General features: G+C 44.2%; 1 protein-coding gene across 1 annotated transcript; it reads left to right on the top strand.

Annotated features, from left to right (window-relative positions):
• The first annotated feature begins 3,117 nt into the window (after positions 1–3,117).
• On the top strand, positions 3,118–21,842 carry ZNF10 (zinc finger protein 10). The gene is made up of 5 exons (XM_082640915.1): positions 3,118–3,218; positions 14,226–14,312; positions 15,827–15,953; positions 16,298–16,393; positions 20,140–21,842. The coding sequence occupies exons 2-5, from the start codon at positions 14,280–14,282 to the stop codon at positions 21,600–21,602; spliced, it is 1,719 nt and encodes a 572-aa protein (XP_082497041.1). The 5' UTR covers positions 3,118–3,218; positions 14,226–14,279; the 3' UTR covers positions 21,603–21,842.
• Positions 21,843–25,197: the final 3,355 nt, after the last annotated feature.

Below are 25,197 nucleotides of genomic sequence, written 5' to 3'. Positions count from 1 at the left end.
CTGCTTGTCAGTTTTCACTAGAGATTAAGATTTTAAGGGTTAAAGCTGTAATATGTAATTAAAGCTACTAAAAATATTAAGGGAAATATTTTAATGTGCAAGGAAGGTAGGATGCATGTTTTCAGTAAAAGAAGGTATGCAGAATAGAAGTGAATTTGTTGGGAAAATAAGGGTGATTTTTGTCCTAGAGCTGGCTATTTCCAGATTAAAAATAAGGGACAAACTAACATGAATTTAGAAAGTTTTGTAATTTGTAGAAAGGGAGCCCTGAAAAAGTAGTTTTGTACATGGTTAGGATTGGATTAAATTTAATTAGGTAAATGGATTTTGTTATTAAAAGTAGGCTGGTGCAAGACTTGATTTGGTCCTCTCTGTTAAGAGAACAAAGTTTTCTTGGAATAGTGCTTTTGGTAACACATTGCGTGAATTTCTTTGCCTTTAAGTGATCTTTATTTGTTTTTGAAATCTTTTGTCACTTTGGTTAAGTGAATAAGTATTGTTTCACAGTGTCCTATGATCCTATTTGACCAAGTGCTTTGAAACCTTTTTGATATTTTTGACAAACTTCCCAAATATCAAATTCTAACTAAAGTTCTTCTGACCTTCAGCCAACTCTGGGATGCTTCAAAGGAGCCCTGAGACATCTCAGAGAGGAATATTAAACTAATTAGTCTTATTTGGTATGTTAAATTACTTGAGAAGCATTGTCAAGTGTTTGGAGATAAACCTTAGGTTATATTGTATGGGTAAATGTCATTAATATAGATATTCCAAAATTTATATGGAATTCCTAAAAAATGTGATATGTCCTTGTATAATGTTATCAGTCATAATTCTAGTTATTATCTTAAAATGTTGTATGTCACAGAAATATCCAAGTTTCTTGTCAACTGCCTTGGAATCAGATCTTTGACCATATCATTTTAAGTCTTTTGTCATTTATAGACAATCATTATTTTACACTGATGCTTTTATAAAATGAAGATCTTCAAGAAGATTCATAAAAAGGATTTTTGACAAATACAAGTATAACTTTTAAATCATACCACTGAAATGGGTAAGAAATTACAAAACTCTAATGGAAAACCTGATGACTTCATCCAGAATAACAGGAATTAATTACATGGGACTGAATGAACTGATAAATATGATTCATAATTTTATGACATTTTAATGAAATATACTGGCTTTTAATCTTCATTTTCCAGAAAAAACCTTCCTCCTAGGCTATGCCCTACAAGTTGATAAAGTATGGCTTTGTAAACAAAGATGAAACATTTATCTTTTTCTTTCTACCTGATCCTTCCAGATTTTGGCTTCTCCAGCTGGCTGCACTGTGGACTTGATGGCCTACTGTGACCAGATTACAACTAGTTATACTAATCATTGTTTTAATTTGCTCTCTCTCGTTTTCAAATTATTTATGCCCTGTGTCTCTCTCCGCTACACTATAACTTTATTAATGTTACCAGCTGTCATATTCTGTCTGTTTTCTAAGATTGTTGTCTCTTGAATTACCCAATGTGTTAGCAGGCCTCCAACAAAATTAATGATGTCCCAAGAAGTTAACCATATACTTAACTCTACATAGAATAATTGTAATAGTACAACTCTAAATACGGTTAGAAGCAACAAGGGAAAACATCTACTGGATCATACAAACTAGTAAGACAAGCGATCCAGAGAATTTTAGATTCTCAACAGGGCCTAATCCAAAAAACAAACAAAAACCAAACACAAAAAACCCAGCGCATCGAATGGCCTATCAACAGAAACTTTGCCTGATCTAGGAATGAGCCTTCCTAGTGCCATGGGACAAAACTGGTCATGGGCATTTCCCTGGCGGTCCAGTGGTTAAGGCTCCGCGCTTCCACTGCATAGGGCACGGGTTCAATCCCTGGTTGGGGAACTAAGATCCCGCATGCTGCAGCGCAGCCAACCCCCCCCCCAAAACCCAAAAAATTTGTCATGAAATGCCTCCCAAATATTAGCCAAATTTACGACCAAGAGGAGGCACTGTGGAAGAAGAATGTCACCTGCCACATCAGCAAACAAAGGATGTTTGCAGCCTTCAAGTCATCAGCCACTGCAGCCCTCCTGACATCACCCTGAGGGGATTCAGGGTGGAGACAGGCAGGATACTGGCCCTGGAGAGTTAAGATCCTTATCAAAGGAATGACTTCAATGAGCCCAGACTCTTGCGTCTTCCCACACACAGAAAAGTGATAAGGTCATTAACTTGCGGTGTTTGGTTCTCTTTAACTGACAGAAATCTTCCGAGGTTCTGATTACCTGGCTTCTGTTGCAAGCCTCCTGTATACCCTGCTCCCCCTTTACCTCTGCGGAGCGGTCCCTCCGAGCTCTCGGAGAGGCTGAGCCCGGGCTACGGCCTCAGGAAGTACGCGCAACGTAACGGAATCGTCAACTTATGGGTTGTGCTTTTTTTTTCAATTGACTGGGGTTAAGACAGATGGAAGAACAGGTCCTGGATAAAGTAAGACGTACAAGCAGGACATCCCTCCTCCTCTCACTCACGGCGTAGTCAGATTCCCTACCTGCGCCTGGCTTGCTCACCCCCGGCGCCCGCTCCGCCCCAGGGAACCCACGGCCCCAGGAACACAGCCTCCCGCCCCCCGCCCGCTAGCCCCCGCCCCCCAGCTGGGGAGAACTCCGAGGAGGACCTACCGCTCCGGTGCACGCTCCCCTCGCCTTCCCCCCACCCGCGTCTCCTCAACGCCCGCGCGCTCACCTGTCCTCGGGGTGCCTGCCTCTCGCGTGGGAACGACTGGGCTGCAGTGGGAAGGGAGGCGAGAGCGCGCGGAGCAGGCGGCGGCGCCGAGGGCCCTCAGCCGGGAGGCGCGGAGCAGAGCCGCGCGCTGCCCAGGCCCGCGGAGCCAGGGCCGGGACTCCACTTCCCAGGAGCCCCCGCGCCGCCCCGCGGAGCGATTCTGGGCTTTGCGTCCGGCTGCGCTTCTCGGCGGGTCGTGAGTGGACGTGGAGCGCGTGCGCGTGCGCGAGGGCCAGGGGCGCGGCGTGGGCTGTTGGGGCCGGGTGGGCGCAGGAGGCCGGGCGGGGACTGAGCTGCCGCCGCCCGCCCTGCGGACCCGCGCGGGACGCGGAGGCCCGGATGTGGGCGCGCTCGCCGAGCCGCTGCCTTTGTGACGGTGCCGCCCCGCCGGCGACGCTCCCGGTGCTGCGCCTGCAGGTGCCGATCGCAGGTACACGCGAAAGGGCTGGATGTGGTTTCTTCCTAGCGGGAGGCGGCGCCGCCGTTTCCTCGTCTCCTCGCCGAGGCGGACGGTTTTCACCAACAAATGGTTTTTCTTCCATGTGGTCTCCCGGCCTGAGTGACCCCCGCTGCCACTTGGATTCGCTCACCTTCGCGTTGGTGGGACGGGACCCTGACGCCCGTACGCGCCGGGCGGTGGTGGGGAGTTTGAACCACATATTCTCAGCGATGCAAAATAATATTTCTAATGTTCCTGTTTCTATTTTTTTTTCTTCCTTCCCAGATGTTTAAAACTTTGGGGCCAGATGTTTAAAACTTTGCATATGGCCTTTCCAGCATCTGCTCAATGTGATCATGCTCTTTTTTGTTAGGATAGGAAATTTAACAGTAAATGTCCTAACGTTCCTAAAAGACATCCAACGTGGTTATACTGGTTTTATAAAATATATACTTCTGGATTCTATTCGTGGATATTATAGAAGTTATTATATGCTGCAAACATTGATGAAGTAGGTCTACTTTTAAGAAGTTTGGTGGCAAAAAGGGCTGGATCGATTTCTATTTCTTGCTCCAGTCTAAAAATATTCATTAAAAAAACTTTTTACTTATTGAGACTTATTTTGGCAGTTATTTTCCTCAGAATTGCCTGTCTTATCGGTATTTTCAGTGTTTAAGATCAGGTGGTTCGGCATCTCTAGCTCCTGGCTTCCTGATCTTCAGTTGTTGGGTTTTCTTTTTTAATCAAATAGATTAATTGAGGGTGTGTATGTGTTTAACCTAGTTTTACTTTTCAGAGATAGCTCATAATTATTATATTTTTATTTTCTCTTGACAGTTAAACGAATCAAAGTTGTACATAAACTAACACCTGGTATGAATGTGAAAGATGAGGTTGACATCAAAATTACCTAGATCCCACCCAAAGTATGTGGAGAAGGTGAAGAATTTAAGTTCTGTCTTTACTTCATATACAGAATATACTGTTAAAGAAAAAAATAAGAAGTAAAAGGGAAGACAGGTTGTCATCCACAGTGCTAGCTGAAAAATATTAGTCACCTTAGTGGTGTTGACTAAGGTTAACCTGGGACATAAGTAGCACAACCCCTCCCTGCCCCTTTTTAAACTACCTCAACGCCGCAGTAATTTTCTTCGGTGACCTAACTAATCTCCTCTTTTCTTGTTTCATTAAAATTGTCCCTCTGTCTTGCAAAGCCTCCTGGACAGTGGATGGCACACATTCCTGCCCTTCTTGAAAACTGTTCATTTGTTCTTTCATTCCCTCTCTCAACACATATTTCTTGAGCTCTTAGCATGTGCCAGTCACAGGGCCGGTATTTGAGATATATATCATAAGTTAAATGATGAAGTCTGCTTATCAGTATTTTATATAAACATCTCAAACTTTTGTTTAGGACAAGATATTAATAGTATTTACATAGATACAAGGTGTACCTTCTGGAAAAGAGATGACAAAGTATCTAATTAATTAACTCCATCCCCAGCATGTACAAGAGATTTAGTTAATATCAGTGAGTTTTAGTAAAGGGACTGGAAAGAGCCTATATATTAACAGGTTGCTTAACGTCCTCAGGAACAAATTTGCAACTACCTTTGTAGAAGAAAGTCTGTTCACAACAGGAAGAAGATGCCTAGTAATTTTAACTAGAAATGTATCTGAATAATAAGAGAAAACTTAAGAATAATCCTAGGAGTCACAAATAAGAATAAAGGATGAGTAGGAATGAGAGCAGTTCTGTTTATGGATTAAATGCACTTGTCAAGGAAATATTTCTGGGATTGTTTTTTGAAAGAACCCCATGCAATTTGTTCTTTCTTTTATATCTCCGTCTTCTTAAAAATGTTATGAAAGTGACTCATTCCTTTGCCTTTTAATTAGATGAGAAAATGTTTCTGTTAAAGGAAAAATACTCCTAGAAATGATGAGCTCCCTTGGTTTTCATCACATAATTCAAACACTGAAAGCTTAGTAGCATATAGTTTAAAAAACATTTTAGTTTTTAAAAATTTTTGTTTTAAGGAAAAAGAAGTTTCATTGTGTGATATCTCCGTTGTGCTTACAATAGACTTTCACCTGTAGTTTTCCTTATAGCATGACTCAGATCAGCCAGGGTCTTAAGTCTTCTGGCTCTGAAGCAAGGTCAGGACTGGTGTGTCACCAGCTGTATATGCTTCTCTGGCTTAGAACCAACACCAGGAGCATAATTTTTGCCTCTTTCCACACAATACCTTTCTTCTGTCTCATCCTTACCTTTTCTGGTCAATATTTTATTATGAAAAAGTTTGAACATACAGCTAAACTGAAAGAAGTTTACAGTGAATACTTGTAACCTCCCCTCCTAGACTCTACCATTAACATTTTGCTATACTAATTTGAACATATATCTGTCTGTCCCTTTCTTCATCAGTCCCTCTTTTTTGGGATGCATTTCAAAGTAAATTGCAGCCATCAGTATGCTTTCCTGAAATACTTCTGAATGCATGTGCATTGTTAACCAGAATTTAAGGTTTGTTTCGCTTTTGCTTTTGATGTGAAATTTACATAAAATGAAATGCACAACCTGAGAGTGTCCATTTGTTGAGTTTTCACAGATCTTTGCCTTTTGTACCTTTGAGTATGTCTTTGCTGTCCCTGCTGCTGGGTCCTTTTGCTGATGATCCCTTGTCCTTCACAGATGCCAAATACCAGTGAACTTATTCAGAACCTTAAGAGATCTGTTCTCTTTTGTTAAGAATTACATACTCCATATGCCCAAGCGAAACGATATCCCCGAGAAGGTCTCGCCCGTCCGTGGGCGCTGGTCCTCAAGTACTGGGTCTTCCAGTCTCCATTGCCTGCCCTGAGGGCAGACATCTGTACAAACCACAAGTTATCGCCAAGTGTTTGACAGATGCTGGAGTGAACAAATACAAAGCACAAAGCACTGTGCTGGCCTCTTTCCAGGTTTTAGAGTGAGGTTACCCCAGTTCTCAAGTGGTTCTTCATCTTACAGGGAGGTGGACAAATGAGCTGAGTGTTGAAGTGCTAGGAGTGTGGGCAAAAGGCTCCAGGGATTTTCTCTGGGACGATGGGAAGGCTTTTGGAAAAGGTGGCATGTGAATGAGGCTTAGAGAACATGGGACAAGTGCAGTAGGATTGAAGGTTGAAAGGTTGTCGGGGCCCAGAATGTGGATGATTGTGATCAGAGCTGTGCATGGAACCTCTGTGCCTCAGATCATAACTTCCATAGCCTTCTTGCTGGTGCTGGAAGCTTCTTTCAGGCCATCTCCGCCCTGGTGGTGGGCAGAATAGCAGCTTTCAAAAGACATCTGAGTCCTAACCGCCAGAAACTGTGGCTGTATCAGCTTATTGGCAACAGGAACCGTGTAGATGTGATTCAGCTGAGGACCTTGGAACGGGGAGCCTGCCCTGGGTTATGTGGGTGGGACAGGGGGGCAGAGGGTGGGGGTCCGAGGACTTGTGACAGCGGAGGCAGGGCACAGAGGGCAGTGACCTTGCTGCTGCGGGCTTCCTGCCTGCAAGTCTGGGCCCTCCCTCCGAGCTGTTGAGCCCACCCCTGCCCTGCTTCCCGCCCACAGACACGCCCAGGTCCCCATGTGATCCTACCGCCTCTTCTAGCTCCGCCCTTTCACTGCTGTTCTCGCCTCCAAACTTTTCAGCCCTATTGTGGAATTTGTCTGCTGTTCCCGCTTTAGGGAACCTTCATCTAGCCAGTCAGGGCACTAGAATCCCTAATTCATCGGAACTCTGTTAATCCTCCCTTCCTTGAAATTCTCCCTTCTGGCTTCTGATATACATCTCTACAGCTCTTCTATAGATCTGTCTGTAGATCTTCTCATTCTCTGGTGGATCTTTCTCTGCTTCCTTTTTGGGCTTCCTTTTCTCCTCTGTTTTCTTCCTAGATACTAATTTATCCCACATTTTTTCCCTTTTAGATCCCCATGATTTTTTTAAATTAATTAATTTATTTATTTTTGGCCGCGTTGGGTCTTTGTTGCTGCTCGCGGGCTTTCTCTAGTTGGGGCGAGCTGGGGCTGCTCATCGTTATGGTGCGCGGGCTTCTCACTGTGGTGGCTTCTCCTGTTGCGGAGCATGGGCTCTAGGCACACGGGCTTCAGTAGTTGTGGCTCGCGGGCTCTAGAGCACAGGCTCAGTAGTTGTGGTGCACGGGCTTAGTTGCTCCGCGGCATGTGGGATCATCCTGGACCAGGGCTCGAACCCATGTCCCCTGCATTGGCAGGCGGATTCTTAACCACTGCGCCACCAGGGAAGTCCCTATCCCACAATTTTCTGGTCCTACAGTTTATTTTACTCTCCATGGTATCTTTGGTTGATTTTTTATACACTGCCACGGTGTCATCTGATAATGCCGTTACCCAGCTTTACCAGATGTTCTGTCTCCTGGTGGGCTTTATAGGAATCATGTCGCGGGGATGTATAATCTCCCTTAGACCCCATCTGTCTCCTTCACCCACATCAGAGTAGACGAATACATCACCCCCAAATCTGTGACTAAAGATCCACCCCCACTGCCCCTCAAGAAGTTGTCCTGTTTGAGAATATAGCTGTGCAGCTTGAGTAGATCCAGGTAGAACAGAAATGTGGATGGCGGGTGATACAGCTGGATAACCCTCACATCTAAACGTGTCCTTCTCCCTCTCCCTTCTCTGGCTCACGCACCGTGTGCACAGCCAATCCTACCCCCAGACATTATTGTCCATTCTGTCACCCAGAAGCCTGGGGTCACCTTGAACCCTTGACCTGTATCCCATCCACATCTAATCAGTCCCACTGCTGCCCTCCTTTGTGCTCCCGTCTTCTGAATCACAGTTTCCCTCCTGCCTGGTTTCTTTGCAGGTGTTTCATCCCCCTCTAGTCCATCACACAACTACCTCAAAGGGAGACACATCTGTTGTCATTGCCCAGCTGACAGCATGTAGGCAACAGTCTGTGTTTCTGAGGACGGCACTTTGGGCCTCTGTGACCTCGACCTGGCCTGTTTCTGGCTGCTCCCTGCCCTGCACCGCATTCGACGGCCACACTGAGCTTCTCCCCCAACGTCACCGTCGAAGGCCCTGCCTTTGTTCATGGTTCCCCACCCTCGCTTATCTGCCTGAACTCAGACGCGCTCTGGACTCAGCCTTAGACCCCCAGCTCGTGCTAGACTAAGCCTTGAGACTCCCAGCTCGTGCTCTGGACTCAGCCTTGAGACCCCCAGCTCGTGCTGGCTGCTGTCTGTACTCCACAGAGGTTGGTTTCTTCAGCTTGGCTTAGCTGCTGAGGGCAGGGATAAATGCTTCACTCACGTTTTATCCCCTGGGCGTGGGACACAGCCAGGATCATAGTAAAGTGTTCAGGAATGATTTAGAAAAATGACAGAAGATCACAGTAGTTATCAGCTTACCTGCTGTTTCCCTAAATACAAATGAAAACTCATCCCGGTGTCCCTCCCCTGGCAGTATCTGTTGTTACGTTAGAGAAGTCAGTTTTGTTCAGTTGCATAAGAAGATCCTTTGTAAATCTGGTGTCTGATGGAAGGATCTGATTACCCCCAAGAAATGGTAGAAACAGAATTAAATAGACTCCATGACAGCTTGGATCAGTGGCTCTCAACCATGGTGCACGTCAGAACCACCTGGAGTGCTCCCTCCCCAGAAAATTACATGAGAATCTCTGGGTGGGGAAGGATGGCATGGGACCCAGGTATTAATAATTTATTAATATAGGGGGAAAGTCCAGTGTGCAATCAGGGCTATAAACTGCCAGTTTAGATAAAGTTTTAAGTAAGTTATCTAGAAGTGGGCGTTAAGGGAAATTAGGGTGACATAGGACTGTTTGCTTTAAATCATAAAACAGGAGAGTCACTGGAATGAACCTTAGATGTCCATGTAAACTGGAGGCTGTATATAATTTTTTTTTCTTTTTAAATAAGATCCTATTGAAAGTTTATCAGTGACCAGAAATTTCCTGCCTCTTTCCGTGACCTGATCTGTTACCAGGTATCGTTTGATTAATGGTGTCTTATTATTATTGACTTGTAATTGACTTCTTTGTGACTCCACACATTTCTCCTAATTCTGCCCTCTGGAACAACTCAGAATAAATATTATCCCTGTGGACTTCCCTGGTGGTGCAGTGGTTAGCAATCTGCCTGCCAATGCAGGGAACACGAGTTCGATCCCTGGTCTGGGAATATCCCACATGCCGCAGAGCAGCTAAGCCCGTGCACCACAACTACTGAGCCTGAGATCTAGAGCCTGCGAGCCACAACCACTGAGCCTGCAAACCACAACTACTGAGCCTGTGCTCTAGAGCCCACGAGCCACAACTACTGAGCCTGTGCTCTAGAGCCCACGAGCCACAACTACTGAGCCCGCAAGCCACAACTACTGAGCCTGTGCTCTAGACCCCATGAGCCACAACTACTGAGCCTGTGCTCTAGAGCCCACGAGCCACAACTACTGAGCCCACGAGCCACAACTACTGAGCCTGTGCTCTAGAGCCCACGAGCCACAACTACTGAGCCTGCAAGCCACAACTACTGAGCATGTGCTCTAGAGCCCACGAGCCACAACTACTGAGCCCGTGTGCCACAACTACTGAAGCCCGCGCACCTAGAGCCTGTGCTCCACAACAAGAGAAGCCACGGCAATGAGAAGCCTGTGCACTGCAATGAAGAGTAGCCCCTGCTCACCACAACTAGAGAAAGCCCACACACAGCAGCGAAGACCCAACATAGCAAAAAAAAAAACCATAAATGTTAAAAAAATATATTATCCCTGTTCCACAGGACCTGTAAATGTGTGAAGACCATTCTCTTGCTTCACCCAAGTAATTTCTTATGCAGGCTGGACGTCTGTGGTTATTTCAGCCTTTACTCACCTGAGCTCAGTGAGGGAGGGGCCTGTCTGAACAGCCACTGCTCTGGGCTCAGCCCCTGGAATAGTACTTGGCATGTGGTTCGTGAGCCCTTGGTTAACATCTGGATCAAGAAGGTGTGAACAAGGAACACACACGTTCATCCCACCTTTCCATCCTGCTGACTGGATTCTGACTCCTAGAAATGAGCCTGTGCTCCTCTGATGATACCCCACAGAGAACACGTGTCCGCTTCTGTGTCTTAACTCCCACAGCTGGTGTGTTCAGCTAAAATTACTCAAGTTTCTGGGGAAGGGTTAAAAACAGTAAGGACAGACCTGTGCCTGACATCAGAGGCCTCACCCCAAGCAGACATGACCTTGGGCAGGTAGCTGTGCTCTCTGGCTGTACTTTTGTTCAGTTCATGTTGCTTCCTGTCCTAGGGACTGTGGGAGCACAGAGGCGAAAGAACACAAAACCTCCCTGGAGAAATTAGGGAATGACACAGGAAAGGGTGATGTTTGATCTTGCGGGATGGGTAGGATTTTACCAAGCGGCACGAGAGGGCAGAGCCTTCCTGGCTTAGGACTAGGGCGTGTGAAGAGGTTAGGCAGTTCAGGTGGTGCAGCGTGGATGGGGGGGTGGGGGGGGTTGATGGGACATTTAGGGCTAGTGAGGGAGAAAAGGGCCCGCCACAAAGAACCCTCAATCCATGCTGAGGACTTGGCCCATTTTCCTGTGAGTACTGGGAGATTAGCAGAGAATTCTAATCAAGAAGCGCAACTTACGTGTTTTACAGAGATGATGCTGATGTGGACACTCATCAGAGTGAGAAAGACCGGAGGCGGAGAAGCCAAGCCTGAGCCAAGGCCGTGGGATCTGGAGGGGTGGGCTAGCGAAACGTCTAGGGGGGGATTTACAGGTTGTAGTAACTGATTGGATGTTAAGAGGACAGAGTCTAGAAAGATACTGGCTTCACTTGTCCCTAGATGTCGTGTATGTTTTTAATTAACAAGCAGATAATGCTTACCGTGTGTCAGGCACTGTTTTCTGTGTTTTACAAATATGGACTCATTTAATTCTCATAATAACCCTACGGTAGGCACTATTTAGTCCCCACTGTACAGATGAAGAGACCGAGATACTGAAAGGTTAAGAAGCCACCTGTGAGCAGTGGAGCGGGGTCTGAACCCAGGCAGTCTGGCTGCAGAAGCCATGCTGTTAACCACAGTTGGGAATATGCACTTGAGGTTGGGGAAGACCTAGGGGCAGAGGACAGGGTGATCTGTTCACTCCAGCCCAACACCGAGCCTGTCGCGAGCCAACAACGGGATGGACCATGGGGTAAAACGAGTAGGCGTGCTCCATGCCTTGGAAGTGCCCAGGGGGCCATTGAAACGGTGGAGACTGGGAAAGACGGAGAAGCAACAAAGGGTGACCTACATTTAAACTAATCATAATTTTTAATTTTTATGAGTATTTTTAATCTTTAAAAATGGATGTATAGTTGATTTACAATGTTGTGTTAATGACTGCTGTACAGGGAATTCCCTGCTGGTCCAGTGGTTAGGACTCTGTGCTTTCATTGCTGAAGATGCGGGTTCAATCCCTGGTCGGGGAACTAAGATCCCGCAAGCCGTGCGATGTGGCTAAAAGAAAAAAAAAAAAGTTACTGCTGTACAGCAAAGTGATTCAGCTATATATGTGTGTGTGTGTGTCCATTCTCTTTTTTCATATTCTTTTCCATTATGGTTTAATAATAGGCTATTGAGTATAGTTCCCTGTGCTCTACAGTAGGACCTTGTTGTCTGTCCATTCTATATATAATGGTTTGCATCTGCTGACCCCAAACTCCCAATCCTCCCTTCCCCCTCGGCCACTACAAGTCTGTTTTCTCTGTCTGTGGGTCTTTTTCTGTTTCATAGCTAAGTTCATTTGTGTCATATTTTAGATTCCACACATAAGTGATATCGTATGGTATTTCTCTTTCTTTTTCTGACTTACTTCACTTGGTATGATAATCTCTAGTTGCATCTAATCATAAGTTTTTAAGTCATTAGAGAAGACTAAGAAGTACCAAGCTATATAGAGGAAAACTAGGTGAGGGGCTAGCAAAGTCAATAAACAGGTTCAAGAACAATTGAGAGGCCAGCAGTGCCTCTATAACAGGTGTCATTGGTGAAAACCAGGTTAGCACTGGTGAGGGGTCAGAAACCGTAGTGCTTTTATTCATGTACAATAAGTATGGGTAGAATTGAAATGGAAATCCTTAAGCTCTCCAGAAGACAAAGGGGGCAAACAATGTAAAAGAAAGCAAATACAAAAGAGCCATAAACATAAACATATGGAAAATATTCAAACCTAGTATTCAAAAGGTGGAAATTAAAGATACCATCTAAATTTAAAACAAGTTAAAAGTGCAGTGTTTATAGACTTCTACTTCTGTCCAAGATGGAGTAACAGGGAGGGGATTTACCTATCCTCTTGCCCAAACAAACAGCAACAAGAACAAAAAGACAAAATACATGAAGCAATCATTTAAAGACATTCGATATCAGACCACAAAGGACAGTTATCCCTGAGAGATGGAAAACCAAGCAGGTTAGCCCTCTGACTGCCCCGGTTTGTTGCCTTGAGAGGGTTTCCAGGTTACAGCAGAGGTAGGGGAAGCTGAGAGGGGCTGAGCAGACCCTGAGCCCAGAATGCAGAGCTGAGGCTGGGGAGGGCAGGGCAGCAGCCTTCACAGAGTGCAGAGGGTGCCCTTGAGTGATCACACAGAGCATACATGGGGGAGGAAGCTGCAGGGAACAGCACGTGGCGTTCACATGGGGGTTATGGCCATTACTGCTGGCCAGGCTGGAAAGCTCTTCTGATTCCTGGAGCATTGGGAGTGGAGCTCTATGAAGCACTGAAAGGAAAAATACCTGTCTACTTAGGATTCTATATTTGGCAAAAGTATATTTCAACAACAAAGGCAAGACAACCTCCAGAATGGGAGAAAATATTTGGAAGTTATTTTATCTGATAAGGGTTTACTATCCAGAATAGATAAAGAACTACAATTCAACAACTAAAAGACAAATGACCCGGGCTTCCCTGGTGGTGCAGTGGTTGAGAGTCTGCCTGCCGATGCAGGGGACACGAGTTCGTGCCCCGGTCCAGGAAGATCCCACATGCCGTGGAGTGGCTGGGCCCGTGAGCCATGGCCGCTGAGCCTGCGCGTCCAGTCTGTGCTCCACAATAGGAGAGGCCACAACAGTGAGAGGCCTGTGTACAGCAAAAACAAACAAACAAACAAAACCAAAAAAACCACAGTGAGATACCACTTCACCCCTACTAAGATGGCTATAAAATTTCAAAGATGCCACAACAAGTGTTGGCAAGCATGTGGGGAAGTTGGAACCCTTGTACATTACTTGTGTGAAAGTAAAAGGATGCAGCCACTATGGAAAACAGTTTGGTGGGTCCTCAAAAACCTAAACATAAAATTACCGTATGAGCCAGCAATTCTACTCCTAGGTATACCTGTCAGCAGATGAGTGGATCAACAAAATGTGGTGGGTCCACACAGCAGAGTATTATTCAGCCATTAGAGTGAACTACTGATACAGGCTACAACATGCATGAACCTTGAAAACATGTTGCTGAGTGAAATAAGCCTGACACGAGAGGGCAAATATCGTATGATTCCCTTTTAACCTATAAGGGAAGAGAATCTGAAAAACTGTGTATATATATATATATATATATATATATATATATGTAAAACTGAGTCACTTTGCTGTACACCTGGAACTACCACAACATTGTAAATCAGCTATACTTCAGTAATAAAAAGGATTTTTAAACATAAGAGGATTTGATGTAGTATTGGAACCATTCGGTTCCAAATGAAATATAGCATGGAACTCTAGAGACTGCAGGCTGCGGGAGAGGCAGTCTTCGGAGCTCTTCCTACCCCTGGGGCTTTCGGGCACTGTAGGTGTGTCTCTGGAACAGTCAGATGTCGTCTGGATGTGTGGATGTATAGGTACAGCAGTTGGTCTGAGGGAATCTAGGCTCGCGATGAATGAGCCCCAGGTCACAGCACCTCTCCTCACGTTTCTGCCTTTTCCGCAGCTTCACCTGCTTGGGATCTCCTGTTCCTCAGGAGGCGTCAGGAGCGAGGAGGGCATGGAGGCCGAGCCGCTAACCGCCCCGTCCCACGTAAGTTGGGCTGCCTTCATTCTTCTTTGTTTTCCGACTGAGAATCCCTCTTTAGTTAAGGGTTCTTAAGGGGTCCGTATCTCAGACACTTCCTCCAATAGACTGGCACTGTTTGTTTGCTTCATTTATAGCTGTAGTTTTATTTCCTTTCATATCAAAGAAACACAACTTGAACAGAGATGTGTGAAATATTGAGGACTCTGATGAGATGCTCTTTCGTCTACAATGAGGAATGACTGAGCACACAGCAAGCTTTCTCCCTTCAAGATGATGACAGAACTGGGATGTTGGTGCCTTTCTGAGGGATTCTCTGGTCCCTGGTGGTCTTGGGTGTGGGGCTGGTGTGTTCATTCCTCCCTGGGGACTGCCTGTGGAGGAGCTTGGGGACAAGTTAGGTAATTATCCAGGAGTAACTGCAACCAAGGCAGGAAGAGCCCCGGGGCAGGGTGGGTCCTCTGGGGACAGAGAGATGGGTGGGGGACCCTCCTTCAGCCTCACTCAGCTTCGCCCCTAGATGATCCCTCATACTTTGCTTCTACGTATATTCAAAACCCCACCAGAAAGCATAGTCTTTGCTTTTGGCTGTCCTACATATTTTGAAGGATTTAAGAGAAGAAAAGTAGTCTATTGTATTTACCCAGATATTTACTCTTTTTCTTTCTCACTCATCATTCCTGAGATTTAAAGTTTCTCTCTTGTATCCTTTCCCTTCTGCCTGAAGAATTACCTTTAGCATACTTTTAGAGCAGGTCTGCTGGTAACAAATCCTGTTTGTTTAACTTTCTTTGAGAATGTATTTTTCATCATTCCTGAAAGATATTTTCACCTAATAATTGAAATTCTGGCATGACAGTTCTTTTCTTTCAGCATTAAAAAATCCCCACTATTCCACTGTTGCTTTACCTTCACAGTCTTTGATGAGAAATGCTCAGTTATTCAAATGGGTTTTTTTCTGTGTGTCATCTATATAGATCCTTTTGATGTGTCTAATAAAGGCCTTGCTTCTGTATCTATTGTTTTGTTACTATTAAAATATAATCTCTTCTCCATTTTTTAAATGCCTACCAATATTTTGGAAAAATATTTTGGAAATTTATTTTAGGTCATAAAACATGGCTAGGTTGGTCTCTTAAGCGTAAAGTTGCACTTGAACTCAGGACTGTTTTTCCCTTCTTCTCCTGCCTTGTATTAGGTTCTAATTATTTCACATAAGTGTAGATTAACTGATTCTCCTTGCTTTAGCTGTTTACAACATACTTGATTTAAATGAAAGTGTTTATGACAGTTTCTAAACTGAAAACAACAGGGAACTGGTTTCTAGACAGTATGTACTTAATACCATTCCTTTTAGGACTTGTCCAGAATTCAACCTAAATACTACTCACTCCTAGAATGGATTCTGTTCTATCCTGTTTCCCTACCCAAGTGCTATCTGCCTAATCTCTCTTTCTGTCAATATTCGGGAAAGGGAGGGCAGAGATATACATCAGGCTCAAATTTGCTTTGTGTTGTAGACACTGGTGACCTTCAAGGACATACTTGTGAACTTCACGAGGGAGGAGTGGAAGCTGCTGGACCCCGCTCAGCAGCTCATGTACAAAGATGTGATGTTGGAGAACTACAGAAACCTGATGTCCTTGGGTGAGATGGACCTCTGTTTGGGGGGTTTGGGTTCCTCATTGATCAAAAGGTGTGGGGAGCCTGAAGCATACATTGGAGTGTGAGCTTGGGGCCAGGGACCTAATTTCTTTGGGGCATGGAACAGGGTTTTCATACTCCTGCTTTTATGAAAAACAAATTGTTTTGGTTTGTTGAATTTTAAGAAATGTGTATTTTGCTGCCTCTGTAGCCCTACCTTGTCTACTCTTCAGAGCCCCCCAGGACTATTGAAGGGGCCGGGGGTTGGGGGTGAACTGGGATGCTTCTTTGTGTCCAGCCCAGAGCTCCCAACCCTCGCCCAGTTCTTTATCTTTCACTGGGAACAGGGCATCAGCTTCCCAAGCCAGAGGTGATCCTGCAGTTGGAGAAGGGGGAGGAGCCGTGGCTGATGGAGAGACGGATTCACCAAGAGACCCATCCAGGTGAGGACCAGACCGCCCGTTAGGGGCAGGAGTCCCTGGCGAGAGTGGTCACTAGTTCTCTGCATTTCGAAGGTGAGGACTGGGTTTATTTAGCTTCGGTTTCCCCACTGCTAGTCTTCTTTCTACAGTCTTGTCACACTTCCATTTGCATTCATTAAAATTACCTTTCTGTTTCAGTGCTTGGTTCCAGCCCTGTTCATATTGCTTTCCTGATTATTACTACTAACTCAAGCATCTGCGTTCTCTTATCTTTCATAGAATTATTCTGTTATCTTTGCCTGTCTTTCCCCTGTCCTGTGTCCCTGCCCACAGCCTTTGATCCGCTGCTCTGTGTAAGCTCTGCCATGGGACCCCATCGCCTGCCCCTGCTCTGAGTTTGTTGTTTGCCGGTTGCAGCAGAGGCCTCACCAATCCCTGTTGACTTAACCCTCCTTCCCTTCCAGAACTGCTGCTCTCAAAAACACCTGTTTTCTCATTATAATCTAGCTCTTTATTTAATTGTTTTTCATTTTAATCTTAATATCTGTAAAATGCAGACCACTGTGTGGATTCCTAGCATCAGTCCTTTCCCCAGCTTCCCTGTGTAGAGAAGATCAGCTTTCTGGGTTAAGAAATGAAGGCAGTGCTTCATCTTCCTCCTATTCTGCTCTCTCTGGGCCATGCTGTCTCTGACCCCTGTCTCTAAGCTCAGTGCTCTGATGTCTTTCTCCTTAGCCCAGCCATCTGGGGGGTTGCTGTCTGGATCTTGCTGCCGATGGCCAACTCCATGTGCTGGTGACCCACGTGGGCTCCTGGGGACACATGGCCTCCCAGGCCCGGTGCAGTCTAGGCACCTCGTAATCCTCTGGCACTCACGTCCACTCATGTCAGGCATTTCCCTGTACCTCAGGCTGTGAGTGTGATGTGAATGAAGTTGCCAGCGTCTCAGTCGTCCTCTGTGTTTCGCCTCCAGTCCTTTTTTGTGAAACCTTTTGGCTTATTAAGTACAGGTTCCTTCTTTTTCTGAGCTTCCACTTTGTTTCTACTTTTAAATGTCGTAAATTTTGTTTTTGACTTTTTTTACATTGGGCCTCGTAGGTGACTGTAGCCAGAACCTGTCTCAGGGCAGGTCCCTCAGACACTGGGATGGAACTTGATCAGTCAGCTGCTTTGGGGCCATGGTAGGAAAGACTGTTCTCTGTTTCCTTTCATTTCCCTATTTCTTCCTGTCCTTATTTTTTCCATTCATGTGTTCAGTTTAGCAGGCTTTCCTGGATGTCTGTTGACAAGTATCCAAAAATAACTGACCATAACCAGCAGTTTAAATTTTTAATGGGAGATTTGTTGTCAAAAGAAATACTGAAATTCCATGTATGTGCTTAATCGACTGGAATTTAAGGGAATCTACAAGCTATGGGAACTTCTTTATCAAAATGAAAAATATAATGGGTGATGGCTTTAAAAACTCAGATGATGAATTCATTAATGGATGCTGCAGATTTTGAAGATAACGCACCTGAGTTATCTTCCACATTACAGAACACATGGAAGATTTTTAGGACTTTACTGCATCCGTGTTTTCTGTCGCTTTCTCCAGACTTGTCTTTCCATACCCATCCCTACCCCTTATCACACATGTTCATTCTAGAATTTCCCAGTTGGCATTAGTAGTTTGAAAAACTTCTCCATGGGATTCTGATGCACTGGGTGGAGGAGAGGGAAAAGATGGTATATGTCCTGTCAAAACTCATCAAGGTAGAGATGTGTGTATATGTAATGGAGTATTATTTATCCTTAAAAAGGAAGGAAATACTGCAGTTTGCTACAATGTAGATGAACTTTGGGGACATTATGCTGGGTGAAATAAGCCAGTCTCAGAAGGACAAATAGTGTATGATTCCACGTATGTAAGGTACTTGAAGTAGCCAAAATTATAAAGACACAAAGTATAATGGTGATTACTGGGAGCTGGGTTGAGGGGAGATTGGGCCCTTATTGTTTAATAGGTATGGAGTTTCAGTTTTACAAGATGAAAATGGATGGTGGTGATGGCTGTACAACAATGTGAATATACTTAATACTTGAATTGTGCACTTAAAAATGGTCAAGATGGTGCATTTTATGTTATATGTATTGTTTTAATCACAATTTTTTAAAAAAGAAATCAGGGTGGGGAAGAAACTAGCAACTAACAGAGCTGGGGATGAAAATGAGGACTGGGAAAGGGGTTTGGGTTGTACAAAGGAGGCAGTTAGGAGCCTGGCACAGGGATTGTTTACCAGGGATTGTTTCCTGTGGCAGCCAAAGCAAAGTTCCACAAACTGGGTGGCTTAAATCAACACATTTATTGTTTCACAGTTCTAGAGGTCAGAAGTCTCTAGAACTGCGTGGGCAGGCCGTGTGCCTTCTGGGGCTCCAAGGGAGGGTCCTTCCCGCCTCTTCCAGCTCTGGTGCCCCAGGTGCCCCTTGGCTTGTAGACACATCACCTCACCCAGCCTCCATCTTCACATGGCCTCCTCCCCTGTGTGTCTGCCTCTGTATCTTCTCTCCTTTTCTTGTAAGGACACCAGTCAGACTGGATTAGGGCCCTCCTACACCAGTACTACTGCATCTTAACTAATTACATCTGCAATGATCCTATTTCCAAATAACTAATTACATCTGCAATGATCCTATTTCCAAATAAGGTCATAACCTGTGATACTGGGGGTTAAGACTTCAGCATATCTTTGGGGAACACAATTCACCCCATACACCAAGTAAGAGTAGAGTATTGCCCCACTTATGTAGGAAGAGGTGGTATTGGGTAAATAGTGGATTTTTTTCTAGATTTCAGAACCAAACATTTTAGCTGAAAGGCATTGAGAAACAAATGCAGGCTCTGAACCAGGGAAAATAATTTGCAGTAATACGCATGCATATAAACAGAAGGGCGCAAAGTCCAGGAGAATGTGAGTTAGGGTTCAGGTTCTGAGTTAGTGTCCTGCGTTAGTCCTGTCAGTTTTAATTAAGTCTTGGTGTCTCAAAACAAAGGAATCAAAGTAGAAGATGGGGATGATGATAACAGTGAGCATTACAAACCATACTGCTTCAGTGATGAGCTCCCACCTTATACGATACTTAGGATAACCTTATAGGTCCTTAGATGACAGAGAAGCAATATGATTTTTGAAAAGTTTAGCAACTTGTCTAAATTCACCACTAGTAGTAGCAAAGCGTAGGTTAGAACCTGTATCTGGGTCCCTTCTGTGCAGTCGCCCTGCCAGCCGACCCCATGGCCTTTCTGAGAGGTTTGCTCTGTCAGTCACATGTCATCATTCTGTACTGCTTTGGTGGCATAGATAGAAGTCATTTCCTGCCACATGGCTGCTTTCATGGTTTAGGAACGTGAAGAATTCACGTCGGAGAAGGGCCTGGCAGCAAGGAGACACGTCAGGTTCTTGTATCATTAATAGTTGGGTTAGATCGTGGCAGTGCAGTGCTTTCTGGGTTTCCTTAATTGCCACCCCAGCACTGAATATCCTGATCCCATGTGTCATAGCCAGTCCTGTGGCTTCTCTTACCCTCTTTGCTCCTTTTATGTGCATATTATAACCCGGCCCGTTTCCTGTTAATGGACCTTCCTTCCCTTTCTCACTCTCTGTCAAGGTTACAAAACCATATTTAAAAGCAACTCTGCGTGACTTACATACTTTTTTCTACATATATCCTGCCATTCTGACCTTAATACTTTTCTTAGTTATGCAAAGCTTTTCCATTTCTTTCAGATTTGGAGACTGCAGTTGAAGTTAAATCATCAACTTCTAGTAAGAGCATTTCTAAAGATAAACACTCTTGTGATGTTAAAATGAAAAGAATGGCAAAGAGTGATCTCTGGTATTTGTCCCTGGAAGAAGTCTGGACACGTGAAGGTCAGTTGGACAGGCCCCAGGACAGCCAGGAGAGACATCTGAGGCAAGTGGCATTCACCCAAAAGAAAGCACTTCCTCAGGAGAGAGTCTGTGAAAATGGGAAATACGGGGGAAACTGTCTTCTTCCTGCTCAGCTAGTACTGCGAGAGTGTTTCCATAAACATGACTCACATCCTAAAAGTTTGAAACATGATTTGGTTTTCAGTGGTCATCAGGAAAGTTATGCAAGCAACAGTAATGACTGTGGTCAAACCTTCTGTCAAAACATTCACCTTCTTCAATTTGCAAGAACTCAAGCAGGAGATAAATCGTACAGATGCCCTGATAACAACTCTCTTACTCATGGTACATCCCTTGGTATATCAAAGGGTACGCATAGAGAGAAACCCTATGAATGTAAGGAATGTGGAAAATTCTTCAGCTGGCGCTCTAATCTTACCAGGCACCGGCTTATTCATACTGGAGAAAAACCCTATGAATGTAAAGAATGTGGAAAATCTTTCAGCCGGAGTTCTCACCTCATTGGACATCAAAAGACTCATACTGGTGAGGAACCCTATGAATGTAAAGAATGTGGGAAGTCCTTCAGCTGGTTCTCTCACCTTGTTACCCATCAGAGGACTCACACAGGAGACAAACTGTACACATGTAATCAGTGTGGAAAGTCTTTTGTTCACAGCTCCAGGCTTATTCGGCACCAGAGAACTCATACTGGAGAGAAACCTTACGAGTGTGCCGAATGTGGGAAGTCTTTCAGACAGAGCACGCATCTCATTCTGCACCAGAGAACCCATGTTAGGGTGCGGCCCTACGAATGCAGTGACTGCGGGAAGTCTTACAGCCAGAGGTCTCACCTTGTCGTCCATCATAGAACTCACACTGGGCTGAAGCCCTTTGAGTGCAAAGATTGCGGAAAATGCTTTAGTCGAAGCTCTCACCTTTTCTCACATCAGAGAACCCATACTGGGGAGAAACCATATGCATGCCATGACTGTGGAAAATCCTTCAGCCAGAGTTCTGCCCTCATTGTGCACCAGAGAATTCATACTGGGGAGAAACCATATGAATGCTGTCAGTGTGGGAAAGCCTTCATTCGGAAGAATGATCTTATTAAGCACCAGAGGGTTCATGTTGGAGAAGAGACCTATAAATGTAATCAGTGTGGGATCATCTTCAGCCAGAACTCTCCACGTATAGTATATCAAATAGCTCACACAGGAGAGCAGTTCCTAACATGTAATCAGTGTGGGACAGCACTTGTTAATAGCCCTAACCTTATTAGATACCAGACAAATCATATTAGAGAAAATGCATATTAATGTAATAAATATGGAATTCTTCACAAAGAGCAATAACTTTATTTAGCGTTGGAGAACTCCTTCTGGAGAGGAGCTGCTTTCAGTCTTGTTACTACCCTTTTGTGCACTAGAGAATTGGTCCTGGAGGGGGAAAAACACACAAATTTCACTTTAGTATATCAGATTGTCTTCTTTTCCCAAATTCCCACAAAAGTAGTTGGCCTGGGAGCATTCTTCACCCAGCATTGAATGCTAAAATCTGAGAAGGAACCATTAAGTAAGTGAGTTATTGATAGATGATCCAGCTTTGTTTCCTTCAAAAAAATAAATGAGAGTTCTACCTCAAAAAGGCAAATAAATGAGAGTTGCTGCTGAAGGGAATAAAAAATGGGTATAGTTATTGTAACAAACAATGGAAAATGATATTCCAGTGAATTAAGATGCCATTTTTTACTTGATTGTCCCTCTCTCCTGGGACACTTTGTAGTGTTTAGTCTGTTTTATGTGTCTGATATAAACCACATTTTGATTAGCAGCAGGGACAATCTTATCATGTGAGTCAGAGAAGGAAGAACATATTTACTACTGTTAGTATCCAGTTTAAATATATTTGCATGTGGGTAACAATTGAAAACGTATCTATGGATAAATGAGCAGAATTGACTTGTTAGATAAGGGAATTATGAGTGAGTTTTATAGTCTATTAGGTGTCACTGTAATAATTATTTGAAGACGCTTTTAAATATTAAAAAAGGATATCCAGTTTCTCCTGTTCTACCATCAAGGAAGCTTGAGAACCTCCTGCTAGCAAACTTTCCCATTAATTCTAAGTTGTTTGGGGTCATAGAGTTGTTCTCCTTGGGACAGGCTGCTAAAGACTCTTGGGAGGTTAAACACAATGATCCTCTGGATGTTGGAACCTAAAGGAGCATTGGGTACTCGGAACACGCCAGGGAGAGACTCCATTTGAGTGGGAGCAGGTACCCAGGCAATACTTGGAGCAAGTATGCTCCTAAAATAGACACAACACTGCTTGTATCTTTATGAAGAAAACAGTGGTTAAGAGTATACGTCTGAGCTGGGCTCCCCAAGTTGAACTCCCACCTCTGTCCTTCCCTTGCTGAGTGAACTTGGGCATGCTGCCTAGCTGCTCTGTGCCTAACTTACAGATGTCCTCCTCTGCAAATTAGGGATACCATTACTTACCTCATGGGATCGTGGTGAGGAGCAAACAAGTAAACATATAAAGAGCTTAGAACATGCCTCATGTGTATGAAGTGCTTTATTACATTAGGTGTGATTGTTAACATTATATTATTGCCCCACCTAGTGTCTGTCATTCACTTTAAACGGCTTGATTGCCAGTAAGAACTGATGGAGTTCTCACTTCCCTTCCAGTCACACATGTCTTCCCTTTTACCTGCATCAGAACTTACCAACCAAGGAAATCACTGACCCGTAGTGGGTATATGGATGCATTTCTGAGGATCAGTAAACAGCTTTTTTTTTTTTTTTTTTTTTTTTTGCGGTACGCGGGCCTCCCACTGCTGCGGCCCCTCCCGTTGCGGGGCACAGGCCCAGCGGCCACGGCTCACGGGCCCAGCCGCCCCGCAGCACGCGGGATCCTCCTGGACCGGGGCACGAACCCGCGTCCCCCGCATCGGCAGACGGACCCTCAACCACTGCGCCACCAGGGAAGCCCAGTAAACAGCTTTTAATATTGCATGCAAAAGCATTCTCTTTGTACGGAGGTTTTCCCTTTAAGAGAGAGGAACCTAATCTTCAGATTCTCTGGTAAGTCCATGACCCAAAAAAGATTTAGAAAGAGAATCTGTTTTAATTCTCTGTTTCATTCTGTAAATGGATCTTGTGTGTGTGGGGACTGACCATTATTTGCCACTTTCCAGCAAACAATGTGTATATGTTAGATGCTCACTGATTGTTGAATGATACAAAGATTGTTGAGAATAACAGGACGACGACCTTGCTGTCTCTCCCAGGACTAATCTAGAAATGCTTGTTAGACTCGAGAGACCTGAGAACTGCAGGAGCAAGAGGCCACAGCTGACTCTTCTGGCACAGTTGGGATGAAGGCCTCACGTTTTGAGAACCTCCTGGCGCCTCAGTTATGGCTGAGTAACTCCTCAGTGATTACACACCATTCACGTATGTAACATACTCCTACCAGAAGTGGTTTTCATTACAAGCAGTGGTTCTCTGTGGGCGTAAAAGACGAGCCCTGTAGATGGGCCTCTTAGAATTTCCGATAACCTATGGCTCAGTTTTCCTGAACTGTGTAGTGGAGATACTGCTGGTACCTATGTCCGAGGATAGTTGTATGGATTAAGTGAGATACTGTGTAAAGTACTTGAAACAGTGCCTGGCACATAGGAAGTACTGTATGTCTTAGCTATTAATAATAATAATATTACTATTATTAACACCCTAAGGAATGTATGTCTGTGGATGATCACTGAAACAGTACTTATAATACTGCAAAATTTGTAGTATGAAAAATGTATAATAGAAAAATTTTTATTTATAGACATTAAGGTTACACAAACAGAAAACTTGGTAACATGAAAAATGTTCTTGTGATGTACAAAAAATGCATGACAAATAATTGTCAATACTGAGTAAGCTCAGATATGTAAAAATAAATGAATTTCAAAAAATTGAAATGAATCTTGCTCAAAACTCTAAGGAGATTTGTCAAAAGATTAATAGCAATTAACCTACATATTGGGAGAATTGGTGTTTGCTTTTCTTTTTCTTTTCTTTTTTTTGTACTTTTCAAAGTCTCTTCAGAGAATATATACTACTTTCAGCATCAGGAAAACAATCTTTTCAGTGATGGAATATTTTCTCTTCAAAAGTTCTTGTCTACAAATAAGCTACTGGAACTTTAATAAGGGAATTTGGCAAGGTTGCAGGATACAAGATCAATATACAAAAATTGATATGTACAAGCAGTGAACAATTTGTAAATGAAATCAGAAATACAATCTCACAATGATACAAAAATATGAAATACTTAGATATGTTTAATGAATTGAGCAAGATCTGTACAGTGAAAGTATAAAACATTGCTGAAAGAAATTCAAGAACACATAATAGAGAGCATGTAATAAATATTATAAGTGAAGAAATACACCATGGTTAAGGATGGACAAACTCAATATAGTAGGAGTGCAATTCTCCACAAACTAATCTTTTGTGTGTGTGTGTGTGTGTGTGTGTGTGTGTGTGGTTCACGGGCCTCTCACTGTTGTGGCCTCTTCTGTTGTGGAGCACAGGCTCCGGACGCGCAGGCTCAGCAGCCATGGCTCACAGGCCCAGCCACTCCGTGGCATGTGGGATCCTCCCAGACCAGGGGACGAACCTGTGTCCCCTGCATCAGCAGGGGGACTCTCAACCACTGCACCACCAGGGAAGCCCCCACAAACTAATCTTTAAGTTCAGGGGCATTTGTGTGGAAACTGGCGAGCTAATCAGGAAGTTATATGGAAATGCAAATGACCTAGAATAACTGAAGAACTTTTTTTAAAAGGATAAGGTGGTAGGGCCTACAATACCTAATTTCAAAGTTTACTATAGAACTATACTAATAAAATGC

This window comes from Mesoplodon mirus (genome assembly GCF_964341445.2).
Source record: "Mesoplodon mirus genome assembly, chromosome: 13".
NCBI lineage: Eukaryota > Metazoa > Chordata > Mammalia > Artiodactyla > Ziphiidae > Mesoplodon > Mesoplodon mirus.
The sequence above is the reverse complement of the archived record's forward strand: the minus strand, read 5'-3'. Positions and strand labels throughout refer to the sequence as shown.

What these genes read in the sequence shown, in the direction of transcription:
- ZNF10 (XM_082640915.1), top strand. Translation starts at nt 14,280, where the DNA reads ATGGAGGCCGAGCCGCTAACCGCCCCGTCCCAC. An exon ending in CGCTAACCGCCCCGTCCCAC is followed by an intron (nt 14,313 to 15,826) that starts GTAAGTTGGGCT and finishes TTTGTGTTGTAG; the next exon opens with ACACTGGTGACCTTCAAGGA. An exon ending in TCACCAAGAGACCCATCCAG is followed by an intron (nt 16,394 to 20,139) that starts GTGAGGACCAGA and finishes CATTTCTTTCAG; the next exon opens with ATTTGGAGACTGCAGTTGAA.